This window comes from Falco biarmicus, chromosome 8 (assembly GCF_023638135.1).
Source record: "Falco biarmicus isolate bFalBia1 chromosome 8, bFalBia1.pri, whole genome shotgun sequence".
Taxonomy (NCBI): Eukaryota; Metazoa; Chordata; class Aves; order Falconiformes; family Falconidae; genus Falco; species Falco biarmicus.
In genome coordinates, this window is record NC_079295.1 from 23,679,173 (window position 1) to 23,693,607 (window position 14,435).

General features: G+C 35.1%; 1 protein-coding gene across 1 annotated transcript in view; it reads right to left on the bottom strand.

Moving 5' to 3' along the window:
• The window catches only part of SCN2A (sodium voltage-gated channel alpha subunit 2), an 80,915-nt gene that overhangs the window by 3,624 nt on the left and 62,856 nt on the right, over nucleotides 1-14,435 (bottom strand). Inside the window, exons 18-26 of the mRNA XM_056350322.1 lie at nucleotides 13,499-13,619; nucleotides 12,968-13,122; nucleotides 12,149-12,322; nucleotides 9,883-10,005; nucleotides 4,789-5,070; nucleotides 4,216-4,269; nucleotides 3,028-3,165; nucleotides 2,177-2,281; nucleotides 884-1,154 (exon numbers count right to left, since the gene is read on the bottom strand). Coding sequence (XP_056206297.1) covers nucleotides 884-1,154; nucleotides 2,177-2,281; nucleotides 3,028-3,165; nucleotides 4,216-4,269; nucleotides 4,789-5,070; nucleotides 9,883-10,005; nucleotides 12,149-12,322; nucleotides 12,968-13,122; nucleotides 13,499-13,619 — 1,423 coding nt within the window. The remainder of the gene's footprint in view (nucleotides 1-883; nucleotides 1,155-2,176; nucleotides 2,282-3,027; nucleotides 3,166-4,215; nucleotides 4,270-4,788; nucleotides 5,071-9,882; nucleotides 10,006-12,148; nucleotides 12,323-12,967; nucleotides 13,123-13,498; nucleotides 13,620-14,435) is intronic.

A 14,435-nucleotide genomic window follows, 5' to 3' on the forward strand; every position in this document is an offset into this window, starting at 1 on the left:
TGCAGAAACATATAAAATTTAGGACAAACTGATAACTAGTGTATGTAGACTAGCAAATGCTGAGACCAGAAGAACAGCTTTCTGTTTAACTGTAAGAAATATAATCTCAGTTAATCTAAGGAAAGATCATATTTACAGTAGTATTAAAATGCTGTGTAATCAAGTTATGGTATTCAAAGAAAATATGTAAGTTTGAAGAGAACTGCAACTTCTTAATCACACATGAAATAATGGACCACAAGTTTAGTATTAATGAAAAATCCAAACAAAAATGGCAAAACAAATTTGTATATAAGGAGCTCTGAGAAGTTAAAATGACAGAATTTTTACTCAAGTTCTTTTAGGCTCTGTGCTATAGATAAAGCAAAGATTAGTGGAGCCATGTATTTATTACCACTTCTGCTTCAGCTCTGCTTCTCCAGTTGCTCACTCTAGCTCACGCCTAAAACCTCTCAGAATCAAACAAAACTGAAGCAATCTAAGGGTTTACCCTGCTGTCTGGGGTGCTTGCATGCGAGCCTAACAGTCCCGCACAGATTTTGCTCTTGGATTTTGGATTGATGGACTCTTTTCCTGCACTTGCCACCATCAGTTTATATCAAAATTGACTTTCATGTGTGAGTTTGTTTCTATGCTGAGGAATTTCTACAGAACTCAGAACAAAGATCTAATTTCAGGTCCTAGAGAAATGAAAACCTATTGCTAAAAAGTTTCTTACTATACTGATCCATTATTTTATGGATAATATGAAATCAGAAGAAAGAAAAATTATGGTCAGACTTCCTAGTGACAATGTCGAACCAAAACAGAAATAGACTTTACATGCCAAAAATGTTTCAATTTTCACAGATTTAGTGATTTCATAAAAATGAATTTCTCTTACCTACTATAGAGAGAATCACAACCACAAAATCAAAAATATTCCAGCCTATAGTGAAGTAGTAATGGCGAAGTGAAATTAATTTCAGGACACATTCTCCAGTGAAAAGTACAATAAATACCAGGTTAATCCAATATAAAATGTTTTCCATGTCTTCACTCTGATCATCTGTTTCTACCATCATTGTGACCATGTTAAGGCAGATAAGTATCATGATACTGATATCAAATGCTTGTTTTGTTACAAAATCAAAGACCATGCCTTGGAATTTGTTCTGGGGGGGAGAAAAAATAAGATCCATTACGATATGCATTGGGTAAAATTTCTTTTTCAAAATCACTACAAATTATTTATATCTAATATGAAAGGGATTTCATGTCTTCCATGAATTCCTCCATTTGCATGAATTTTCCAGTTTGTATATGCATTTATATTTAATTTCTGTTTACAGCTACTGTGTTTATAAGCATCAAAAGATGGTTTCAAAATATGCACGCTACTTTTTTTTAAAGTTGCAAGGAGATTTTGCCACCCTGAACCAGTTAATTGTAACCTCTTGTGACACAGATTATTAACTGATGCCTAGCATGGCAAAATTTGGATATAAGTAAGTAACGGGGTGATGTAAGCAGGCTGGGAATTAATAGCGCTTCATTTGATAGAAAACTTCACACTCTTCATGTCACCAAAATAACTTTTAGAACAATATCTTCCATTGCTCAGCTATAGAAAAATTTACTGATGGCTGGACTGGCCACTTAGCAGGTTACACAGTCCAAAGCAGAACTGCAGAGCTGGAATCGCTCTCTGCCCCAGCCAGACTCTGCTCTGCAGTGCTAGGGTAGCCCTGCTCCAGACCACAAGCATTGTATGGGTTGTGCAACAGGAATGTGAGGGGCAAAAGGACCGTTTTTCAAACAATGATAAGGTACCTTGCCCCCATACAGCAGTTTCAGAGTCTTCCTCAATGACTGAAAAAGCCTGTGCCCTAAGACTTTCATGTGTTTTGACAAATGCACTGCCAGATTTTATTGTTCTAGTCAAACCAGCATTTTGAAAAAATGCCACATAAAATGTCATTGCCACCAACAGAGAGAAAGGGGGGGGTGGAGCAAAAAAGGCAAAGAGTCCTCCAAATTCAGACTAGAAAAGAGAAAAAATAGGATTTCAGATGAGAAAGGCTTTTCTGATGTCACTTGGGTTTTTAGCTTACAACTTAATTCAGGCTGAGGCATAACTGAAACAAACCTGTTTTTAAAGAAATGTAAAAATAACATAAAATATTTTTATTCTTACTGCTGGTCGAGGTATAGGTTTTTGTGGTTTCTTTGAACCCAGTTTTTTCATTGCATTGTAGTATTTCTTCTGTTCTTCTGTCATAAAAATGTCTTGACCTCCAAAGTAAACCAAAGAGACAAAAACTGGTGACAACCACATATCTCTACTGATTACTTATAAATAAAGATACTGAACAGTAATAATCACTAGTGTTCGCATTCTCATCTGTGAGAAAAGTTAGGACAGACATAAAAAGACCCTTTTATTGTGATTATTAGCACTTTGTTAACAGAAGAATTGCTTTACATATTCCACTCTTAATGACTGGGAAGTTTTTTAAGAGGCCCTTGAATGTGCACTGTTTGTGGTAGACCTCTGCTCTTCTTTGGGGAGAGGGCTCGTACAGAGGAAGGAGAGGTGCTTTATCTTTCTTCTACTAAATTCCATCAGTTATTACAGAGGCACAAACTAATAAAATATTCCAATCCCCTTCTCTTTTTTTTTTTTTTTCCTCTAGTCTAAATTTTGGCCAAATACCAAAGGAGAATTAGAAGGTATCCAGATGCTGATATTTCAGAACCTCTTCTTTCCCTTTTTATGAGTCTATTACAGACTTCAGCCCCAAATCCACATCTTTACAAAGATTACTATTTCATTAACCATGGACAGACATATGTTGTCACTTGTCCATCAAACCCTCATCAAGCAAAATCATATGCTTTAATAATGTAAACTATTTAATATGCAGAACACATAGTAATTTATCATAAAGTAGAAAAATAATATTTTAGAAATAAAGTTATTTTCTGTCAACCAAAAATAAGCATTTTTTTTTAGCTTTCTTTCCAGAATAATCATGAAGTACTTATCTTCTTTTTCTGCTGGTTGAAATTGTCTATGATGACACCAATGAAAAGGTTCAAAGTAAAGAATGATCCAAAGATGATAAAGATGACAAAGTAAAGATACATGTACAGGTTATCTTCATACTTAGGCTGATCCAAAACCTGCAAAAAAGGCATAGAAACTAAGCCTTAGTTTAACTGTGAGCAGAGAATCAAAAATCTGCTGAATAGAATTTAGGGCTCTGTCACTCTGATCTTTGCTTCTTATGGTCAAGTTCCCACATATCCATTCCACTGATCTTCAGTCTATGAAGTTACATTCTTGACAGAGAGCTTTGCTATCAAACCTCATATTACATTTAAGAAAATGTAACTGGCCTACATGAGCGTAGAATAAATACTGAAGACACAACTGGTTTAAACTAGTATAGTATCATCTGTCTGTGTCTACAGACAACCAGAAACACCAGTGTGTGAAGCTGCAAAATTTTCTGTGTATCTCATGAGAGGCCTCTGATGTGGGCTTGTGGAGCTTTCACTACTATAGGCACTTAGGAAACTGTGCTGGATTATGGAAGAGAAGCATCCAAGCTGTCTTTAGAGTAAGCACATGTGCTATACTACAACAGGCCTCCCGCTGTGAGTGTAGCTTACCAAAAAAAGCTGGAGTCCTACCAGTACAGTTTATTCAGTCATCTACTTAGAACTAGAGGACAAGTTGCACCAAGGGAGCAAGGGGAAGGCAAAATGGTAAGAAAAGGCACAGGCCGACTTAAGAATAGGAACTGTTCCCTGAAGAAAGGAGTCAGGCAACTTGGACAGCAGAGTGGAAGTCTCAACTTTAAAACAAGATCAGTATTACAAAAAATATCTGTAATCTGTGTATTGGTGCCTCTTTCTAAATGCAAATAATGCCTCAGCGCACATAATGAGAGGAGGAAAAGGCATTTCATGGAAATAGTGGAATCTGCTGTGGAACAGAGGAATTTTGGTCCAACTGCACCATACAGAACATGGAATCCTTTAGGACTGCTCCTCTGCTTTCTTTGTCTCGTATTTTTCCTATGGTTTCCATTTTCTTTAACTACAAACCCATAATAACTCCTTGTTCTCTCACTGTTACTGTTATTCCTGAAAGATGTTAAAAAATTACATTGTTAAATCTTGGAGCTCTTACAGTCAAAACAAATGGAGTCAAGGGGCTATACTTACATTACGAGAATCCACAGCCGCATACATGATATCCATCCATCCTTTAAATGTAGCCTATAAAGAGAACACTGGTGTTTACCTCATGCTTTTTCTGGAAAACAGCTTGTCAGAAACATGTTTAAGAGCTGAAGACCAAGTGTCCTTAGTGCTTATCATAAACACCACCACAGAGAAATGTTAATACGTAACTCTTGCCTTCTATTCTATGTTTTATTCATATATGAGAGTTGCAAGCAAATTCCAATATCTGACTATAGAGGACACAACATCTATTAAGAACTTCTATCCATTATGAGTTATATCCGATACAAAAGTTATTTTCTGTGTATGAGCAAAGTAGGTGTACTTGATACAGATTCAATGCAGCTAGGGCGAATTAGGTTTGAATTATGTATTTTTTCTCATAGTCAGCATAGCCTATATGCTTCATATTATTTCTGTAGAGCCATGGATTTATCCCACATTTTGTAATTCCAAACCAAGAAGAAACAAAATTTCTAAATGAAAAATTACTTTTTACTGTAACAATTGATATACAGAAAGATAAACAGAAATTAAGGAGTGGTGACTTACCACTTGAAGCAGAGAAAGATAACCAAGGCCTACATTGTCAAAGTTAACCTTCACATTCTTCCATCGGGCAGTTTCGTTGTTTTTTATGAGCTCCTCACATTGACTATAGTTGTTGATTTGGCTGATATCAAATCTCTCATCAGTTGTAGTGTTAACACAGTAGTAAAATTTTCCAGCAAATAGATTTACTCCCATGATACTGAAGATCAGCCAGAATATAAGGCAAACAAGAAGCACGTTCATAATGGATGGAATCGCTCCTAACAGGGCATTCACAACCACCTAGTATATAGATGAAACCAAAGAGAAAGAGTGTAAGAACACAGGCACCAGTATGTTACAAATATTTCATCAGCCTTTCTTAAACACTCTATTTTAACTCTAATATCAGTGTTACTTTTTTTTAATTGTTGAGAGTAAGAAGTGAGAAAAGCAGTATAGAGGAAAGATAAAACATCAACATATTTAGGAGGAAAAACATACAAACAGTAGCTTTAAAGAATGGGAAAAAGAAGAACAAACAGGTAACGAGCTAAAAAAAAGCCAAACAGAAAAAAAATCTGCATTTGTTAATTAATTCTTTTTTGAATATTTACTTAATGTATGTCTGCCAAATTATCTTCATAATATTTCTAATGACTGATTGCATCAAACACAATAAATCTTTTTTTATTACATGCTTGCTAGATAAAGATTCAAAATCAATGTTGCTGAGCAAATCTTTAATTGAAAGTAATTTTAAGAGTTCTTTTAAATAAAAGAAAACTCAGGGATGTACGCATATTCATTCGGATGGTTCTACATAAAATCAGAAAAAGACATGTTCAAACCAGGAAGCCAGCTGAGTGTCTGAGCACAGAAAAGCTGGTAGCATTCAGACAAGTGGCAGATAAGACTTGAAAAAAGAAGAGACTTGATTTAATTCCCAAATTATTTTTTGGGAAAATCAGGTTTCAGGAAAGAAAACTATGAAAATGAGTTTATGTATGATGACAAGCAATGATTAAAAACATGCCAGAATAAAAATAAAATGGTGAAGAAAAATGAGGGAGAAAGTAGGTCCATTATGAATGAGAATTATTTCTTTAATGATAGAATTGATGAACTCCTGAACTAGTTAACTCCTATTTTAAATGTGTTTGTAAGTAAGTCTAAAATAGAGAACTTAATAACTATGGATCACCACTGCCAGTTTTGCCAAAACAACCAAATCAGGTCCTTATACCCTAATGAAGATTTTGTTTTAAAAATGCAGGACATTAGGTATTACATAGAAGAGATTATTTATAATTCATTTACTTTATATGATGTAGGTGCTAGAGCAGATCCTCTAGCACACTATGCTATTTGTTTCTACTTGAAATACAAATATGTAGATTAAGCCTGAAAAATATTTTGGCATTACACTTACATCTACAATTAATATGTTCCATAAATCAATTACTTGTAAAATTAGTCATCTAGGTAGGTCACCTGTCATTCCTTGCCATTTTACAGAATAGAAAATAAGCCCTTTCAATGTTAGAGTAGGTGATGAACCACCACCATGTATAGCATATAGTAGACTTAGGCTGATGTAAAGGAGAAATACTTGCAACTTGCAGGGCTCCATTCCTGCCAAAACAATACCTCTTTTGGATGATACATACTTTGGAAAATATTCGAGATCCTATAGGACTTCAATGAAATTGTCATTATGTTAAATTTAGGAGCTGGACCAACTTAGGTTCCTTTCAATGTAAATTACTCTATGACTTTATAAAAGCACAGAATGGTGGATGAAGTCCAAAGCTTCCATGTTTGTTTGGTTTTTTGCCACGTGTTTTAAATCACATGTTGTAATACATGTTTATTTCTAATGGGGAAATTGAAAAAAAAGAGAGCAAATTAGTTTCTTACTCATAGTAAAAATCTCCTTAGCAGTACCTACTAAAAATCAATAAGCAAAAGTAATACAGCATTTTATGACTCAACAGCTGGGCACAGAGGATTCCCAGACTACCGGATAAATCCCTTGTGACTATTTCAACAGTGCTGACTTATGTTGACAGACGTGTACTCTCAGCTTTCTCTACGACATGACTGTGAAACATAATGAGGAGTAGTTTGACATAAACAAACAAATAGTTTAATAATAATGCTGAATTAGTTTAAATTGGAAATCCATGAACCCACTGATTTTAGTGGGAAGTTTGACTGGAATAATAAATTGTGACATCATTTTTTTCCAGTTTGGGAATATTTTCCAAATATATGTGCTGTTATTTTTACATTATTTTTATTTAAAGTTATCTCAATTCTTCTACTTAAAAATATAAGCAGATTTCTTAAACATAATAATATAATCCATCAGGAATAATTATTGAGATATAAAAGGACAGTTAATGAAGTGAAAATATTTGTCCTCGAGCTTTCAGTCTCATTGCACCCGAGAACTGTGTTCCTCTTTCTGCTACAGCTGCAGGTCCAGTCATGTTCTTCTTTCTGTAATTGCTGGATTTCTACAGCTGACCTACTTTCTCTGTTTTTAATCTGATTCCTGAAGCTATAGCAGAACCAGCTTGTAATATGAACCAATTGAAGACACTCAAAATGTACTGTTGAGCATTACTGAAAACACTGATCCAGACACCTCCTAGCCTCCATTGGTAGCAGGAGTGTGAGAAAACAGGCCAAGGCCTGAGAGAAGTTAAAGCAGGGAAAGCATTAGAAAGACATTAAAAGTGTTCTTTACTGGTTAAAATAAAGGTAGTATGTGCCTAGCACCATACAGCAGTGAGTGACATTGCTTGGGACAGAGCATAGACAGATTAATTATACTCCCACAGGCTACTGCCATGAAATCCCAAGTGCAAATTAAAATGTATTTCTCCTAGCAATACTAGTGGTGGGAAGATGCAGGGGAAACACCATGTTTTCCATAGGGGCGATGTTTTCTATTAATTATTAGTTCGGGCAGGTGCAAGCCCTGATCCTAGAGAACAGTATGGTGGATTAAAATTTTTAGATGTGTAGAATGGAATTTCTTGCTTGTATGTAGGAAATATAATGCTCACTAGAAGCAATTTTAAGTGCTTATGCAAATATGTGCACCATACTATATTGTCATATTTTCAGTCCACAGATGTGAAACACCAATGATATTACTATGTTATGAACAGACATCTTCAATTTCCATGTATCAGACCTTAAAATCTTCTCATATTAATTTCTTCACCAGCTTGAGCTACTCTACCTTTAAAGACATTAAGCCTGAAATTATTTACTTTAAATAAGGCAAAATTCATTATATCCATAGGAAAATGTCAATGGTTGATTGCCTAATAAAAACATAGGTTGCATTTCTAGTCTGAACTTAACTGACTTCATCCACTATTTTTTATTTTAACTTTTTTTTTGATTGTAACTTTTGCTAAAGTCATAAATCTCCTCCTTATCTGTGTATTTTTACTGTATTTTACAGTTAGCAGATCAGTATAAAATTAATAGGTAGTTTATACCAACAGGAAAGTTACGGGATTGACAATTTCCCATTAACATTCTTGACAAAGTGATTGTTTCTTCCTTGCCACATTAAGCAACTGTGCATATAAAAAGTGACATATTTTGTCTTTGGCTCATTTTCCCTCATCATTCTCATAGAAAAACAACAGCTAATGTGGTTTTTTAGTGAGATATTACTGATGTTTTAGATAGGCCTTATATCGAATATAAACATCCCAAATTTTAAAATTTGCTTCAGCAAAGTTCCAGAAACCTGCTGGAGGCAAGGAAGTGGTATTTTCTATTTGAATTTATAACCTTTCATCAAATCCTGTTTCCTTTCTAGTTGAAGTCTTTTACTTGCCACACACAGAGCATCCCATTTTCTTCAGAAGCTCACCAATTTGTAGATGACTTATAAATTTGCTAAGCAGCTTATAACCTGTGGTGCTAAAGATCAGTGACTGCACAGGGAGCTCCCACAAGGACCCCTTTTAGTTAGCAATAGGGTTTCAGCTCAGGTGCACCTGCTGATCAGATCTGTGGCAATATGTCCAAGGCAGACAGATAGACTCTGAAGGTGTAAATCAGACATCTCCTTGTGGCTGGAGCTAGAAATATCTACCATCTCTAGTTGTTAACTACTCCCCCTAAGAGACCCTTCTAGAGCTTTCATGTCACAGCAGAACACATAAGGTCTTTGTCCATTCAGTGCACTAAAGAAGTGATCTAAACTAATCAATTTCACATTGCACTGGAATAGACATGAGAGTGCCCAGCTGGGCGGCTGAGGGTCTCAGCTGCAGTAACTGGTATGGCGATACCAGTTGGGGATAACAGCTGGAGACAGTAATTCTTCAAATATACCCAACTCTGTCAGCAAAAGTCTTCTGATATGTTTTCAGGATGCTCAGTGCTCTCTAGATTAAAATCAACATTTTAAAATCAACATGGAAAGCAGCAAGCAACCAATTTAGGCCAGAAATCATAAAACCAGCTCCATCTTTGGTATACTAGAAAAGTTGTCTTAAATAGAATGCAATAGCTCTAATCTGAAAGAAAGAAGGTATTTTAACACTGCCAATTTACTTATTGACATAGGAATTCATCACAAAACTTTTAAATTGTAACAGAAATTCCCAATCAATATTTACAGAACAGTAAGTTAAAATATATTGATAGACTACACGTGGTATTCTATACTAGTGTGCAATACTTATGTGCATACATATGTGTGTACATGTGCACACACTATTGTGAAGAAGTATTGTTTTTTCAAAACTTTTCTGACTACAGCAGCATTTTATTATATGGGATAAATCCAGTTTTGTAGTAACATTGTATAGATCCATGCAGCTGATAAATCCTTCGGCCCTCCAGGAAAATATGAAATAGGGTGAAAGGCCAAGGAGCCTAAATAAGTGTAACAATGTGTGCGATAACACATGAATTCATATAAGCAGATGAAGACTTTTGCTTATATGTTAGCGACAAATGTAAAATATATAGGATGATAGTGTAGCATTTCTGCATGGATTTGCCGTTGATTATTCTGCATGCATTTTTTCTGTGTATGCATGCATTATTTCCGATTCTTTCATTTTGTCTTACCCTCATCCCTTCAAATCGCGACAAGGCTCTTAGAGGTCTCAAAGCTCTTAGTGTCCTAAGGGATTTAATCGCACCAAGTTCTGAGTAGCCCAAGGCATTAGCTGTTAAGCTAACCAAAGAGACCTACACAAAAACAGAAAGGCAATATTGCTCATTCATCTTGTATATCCTTTCAATACAAATGGTGGGAATGATGTGCCCTGAACTTCTCAAGCAGATTCAAGGCTGGACCTCTTTCTCCAGGAAACCCTCTATAATGCAGAAAGATCTTTCAAGTCAGACAAAGTAGAATAGGAGTATATTCTAGGTACCTGTTGGTGAAATCATGTTGGTAGAATGGTATAAAAATGCCTTTTAAATTCACATAAACTGGTCAACATTTGGTGGTATTTAAAGAAAAATGAAGTCACACGCAAAAAGAAAAATCCCAAAAGTTGGGTGAATTGGAATGATCAGTTTAGGTTGGGACTTCCCATGATATCTTCAGAACCTGATGGGAATGTAAAAGCTCTCAAAAAACACAGCCAGACCTGGCCTTCAGTCAAATGTAACTTTCTAGTCTCCAGAAAATCTTATTCAACAGCCACAGCTACCAGTGGTGTTCAGATTTAACCAGACTAATCAACACTGATATCCAACTGTTTGTTAGACAATGGTAGAAGCTTCACTGTTAGGCATAACCACACTTCATTCATTCCCTGTGACTCCTTCAACCACTTCATCAATTCTGGCTTGCATAACGCTGGTCTGGTCTGCAGGCAGATGAGTAAATAAACTAGAATAGCTGTAAAATAAATAATACAATTATCCTTCATCAATAATCCTTAGAAATATATTTATAGTAAACCATTGGGAAGGAGTGGCTCTAGTAAAGAAAAAAAACATCCAACAATCTTCTGTTTCTTTCCATTTAATGACCTTCCCTTACATCATTCCTGTTCTCTTTTAATTCTTTCATTTCCAAATTAATCTTTTTTCTTTGTTCCATCCTCTGATTAAAGACTAAAAAACATGCTTCAGAGATTAATTTTTTCCATGAAAAAAAATGCACCAGCGTTAGGTTGCCATGAAAAACTAATGAAGTTATTTATAAAGTTCACAAAAGTAACTAAACACAGACTATCAAATAAGAATTAAATATTTGTTGATAAATACTATAAACATATAATGACAGTGTAAAGTATTGTTCACGGTGTCTCTGTAAAGCTCTGGTTATATGCATAGTAATTGACACATCTGATGATTGAGCCAAATATTTTACATTGGTACAGACTCAATCACAGGATACTAAGTGTGCATAGAGTCGTGTTTTATCATAGGGTTTGCAATGCTGGTATGGATGTAAAAGTTATAATGTTTTCCAAGCTCTGTGCAGTAAAAACTTCATGGTCTATCATATCATAGTTTTAAGGAGATACAGTGTGATTTCTATAGAATTCTGCTGCTTTTCGGAATGAACAAACAAGTGATTCAAAACAGATTCTTACCTTGCATTCCATGGGAATTACATAGGTGCATTTGAGAGACAGCCTATTAGCACAGACAGATGCAGTAAGGCTATTGGGGATGGAAGGGAAATGAACATCTCCTATATGGTTAAAGATCTGCAGACTTCCATTTATGCTACCCAGTACTGTGCATACATTGGTGAGCATGTATACTTGAAATTACAATGCACTTCTCATTAGGTCTCCTTCAGGCATAGTGTATCTCCTCCTTGGTGGTGCAGCCTTTTGAAAACCATTTGAGAACCCATTCTAAGGGAGCTCATCTACAGTTCTCCAAGTGTCTCTCTAAGATCGCCCACGTGATGCAGTGAAAAGTGCAAGAGTACAATGGAATTGAGAGTTCCTACCAGTATTTTCCTTCCATACTACATAGAGTAAGTGACAGGACACTTACAGTATTTGATCAGAATGTTAGAAACCTTTAAAGAAATTGCTCTGAAATAATTAAGCTCCATATACAGCAAAAACTGAAGAGGATGAACAGCATCCTTTCCACGCCGTGAAAAAAAAAAAAAAAAGTGAAAAGCATCATGTCAATAAAGCATTACAACTTGACCAAACTAGAGAACATCAACAAACCTTCTCTGGAGTGATAAGTATATCTAAATATTTTTTTCTTTTCTGAACAGAATTGTAAACTGTACCACAGCAACAGTTTTTAAAATAAAGTTTCCATTGAATAGAACAGAAAGCTTACCCTGAAAACAATATTCTGATTTTTAGAGCTTGTTGTACAGGACATGAAAAAGAATACATACATCAACAATCAGGAAGTCCAGCCAGCACCACGCATTAGTGAAATAGGTTTGAAAGCCATAAGCCACCCATTTTAAAAGCATTTCCAGAATGAAGATATAAGTAAAAACTTTGTCAGCGTATTCCAGCATGGTCTTGATAGTTTTACGTTGTTCTATGTATATATCTTCAAATGCCTGTGAAAAAGATTTTTGAAGGTATCATTAAATGTTGTCACAGTTTGCAGTGTGGTATATAGTAGCCAAGAAAGATTTTGAATAACAAAGATTAATAACTCCTTTTCAAAAGAAAATGTCTACACTGACAGTGAATCACTCTGCGTTGACTCAAGTGTAGCAAGTACGCTGTATTTTGCTCCTGCTATGAGGAACTAATTACCTCGGTACTTAGCGCACCTGATTTAACATCAGTCTGGTAAAATACCTGAGGGAATCACATTGGCACCTTACATCTCAGTTTCACAATTCAAGCTGCTGTTGATAAGTTCCTAGCTCAACTGTGGTTTATTTTAAATGCGTATAAGGCAAAAAAAAGCTATTATCATCAGTATGAAACCATGTGAATACCAGTCTGATATAACCAATTTCTTATTTCCATTAACACTACATTTTGAACTTGCCAAACAATTTGTTGCATAGCCTGTGAGCACTCTTAGGTATCCTACAATACATGCTCAATGCTTGTTGATATATATATGTTGATATTAGAACATTTATGAATTGAATATCAAGTTCTGATGTTTTATGTGCAGCTTTATAATTAACTGTAATTCTAATTGCCTGCTGCTTAAAATAGATACAATAGTTCCACACTGAATTTACCAGAGCACCACTGCTGAGAAGAATCATGAAGACAATGAAGGTCTCAAACCAGTTGTGTTCAACAATCTTGTAGCAGGTTTTCCGCAGATTCCACCAGATTTTCCCTTTCCCATCTTCTACACTGACTTGACAGCACTTGAATCTCCGCACGCAGCCTAAATGCAATAATAGATTTTGAGATGTTAGTATAAGGTAAATATTTATTAGGAATCACAATGAGTGGAAGTAATCTGGCTTATTTCAGTGCTACTGCAATAGATTCTTGTAAATAAGCATCTCCTGTTAAAGGATTTTTGTTTCAATATTTAAAGTTAAAGCTTTGTAATTCTTACAATACCTTCCAAGGACAGAGAGAGCACAAGAACAGTACATCTATGGTAGTACCTTTGAAGGAGTTACTAATACAAACAATACAAACAGAAAATACAACTATAGTCACAAAGCTGCTTCTTAATTTTGAATAAAAATAGAATCCAGTCCAAATCGACAGAGTGAGGTCTAATCACTTCACATATATTTTACTTCACCTACCTTCTGTAAAACAAGCCTCTGGCTCTAGAACTTCTTCGGGTTCTGCTTCTGGCTGTTCCCCTTCTGCAGGTAGTCCGATATCAACAGTGCTGCCTTCTGATGAACTGGATGCATTTAATTTCTGTGAATGAAACCCCACATAATTATTTTTTTCAGTTTTATTTATTTTGAATAGTTCACGTTTGAAATGCATACCAAAATATTCTGCATGTATTCCGTGCTCTGATATTAAACTAATTTCTTATCTACAATCTATAATGCCAAATTGCTCTACTACAGGTGAGGTCACAAGATTAGAAACTACATCATGTGCGTTTTTCCTATTGAAAATATTTTGGTATTTTCATACAAGGAATTGAAGAAATTATTAGACTAATATTCTGAGCCAGACATAAGAATTCTGAAATGAAATTTCAGTAAGAGGCATGGGAGCCTTCCACACTTCGTATTGTTTAGTTATTCCAATCATGTGGCTGCATTTTGGATTACACTTCAGATAGCATGTGTTAATACAAATAATTTTCCAACGTCATGACCAAACCAACAGCAAGCTACACAGATGTATTTTCATGTCTCAAGTAAAAGTTATTCTATCAAATCTGTAAAATCTAAAAAGTTTTAATATAAACTTTTCATTATAATTGACATGAAAACACATGTTTTTAATTGTATAGGATAGTTTAATCCTCTTTACTTCCAAATGAGCAGCACATTACTTTAAGAGCAGTAGCTGATATTTTGCATTCTCACTTGCCAATGCATTTTCTGAATTTATTGTGCGTTTTGAAACTACTTATTACTTTGGTACAGTACACATACATGTCCAATCACTATAAAAGCCCCCAAAGATCTTTATTTTTTTAAGACTAAAGTGAAAAGAAATGCTTTTAAAACAATACTGTCATAAAACAATACTGCAAATAATCCAAATCTTCAA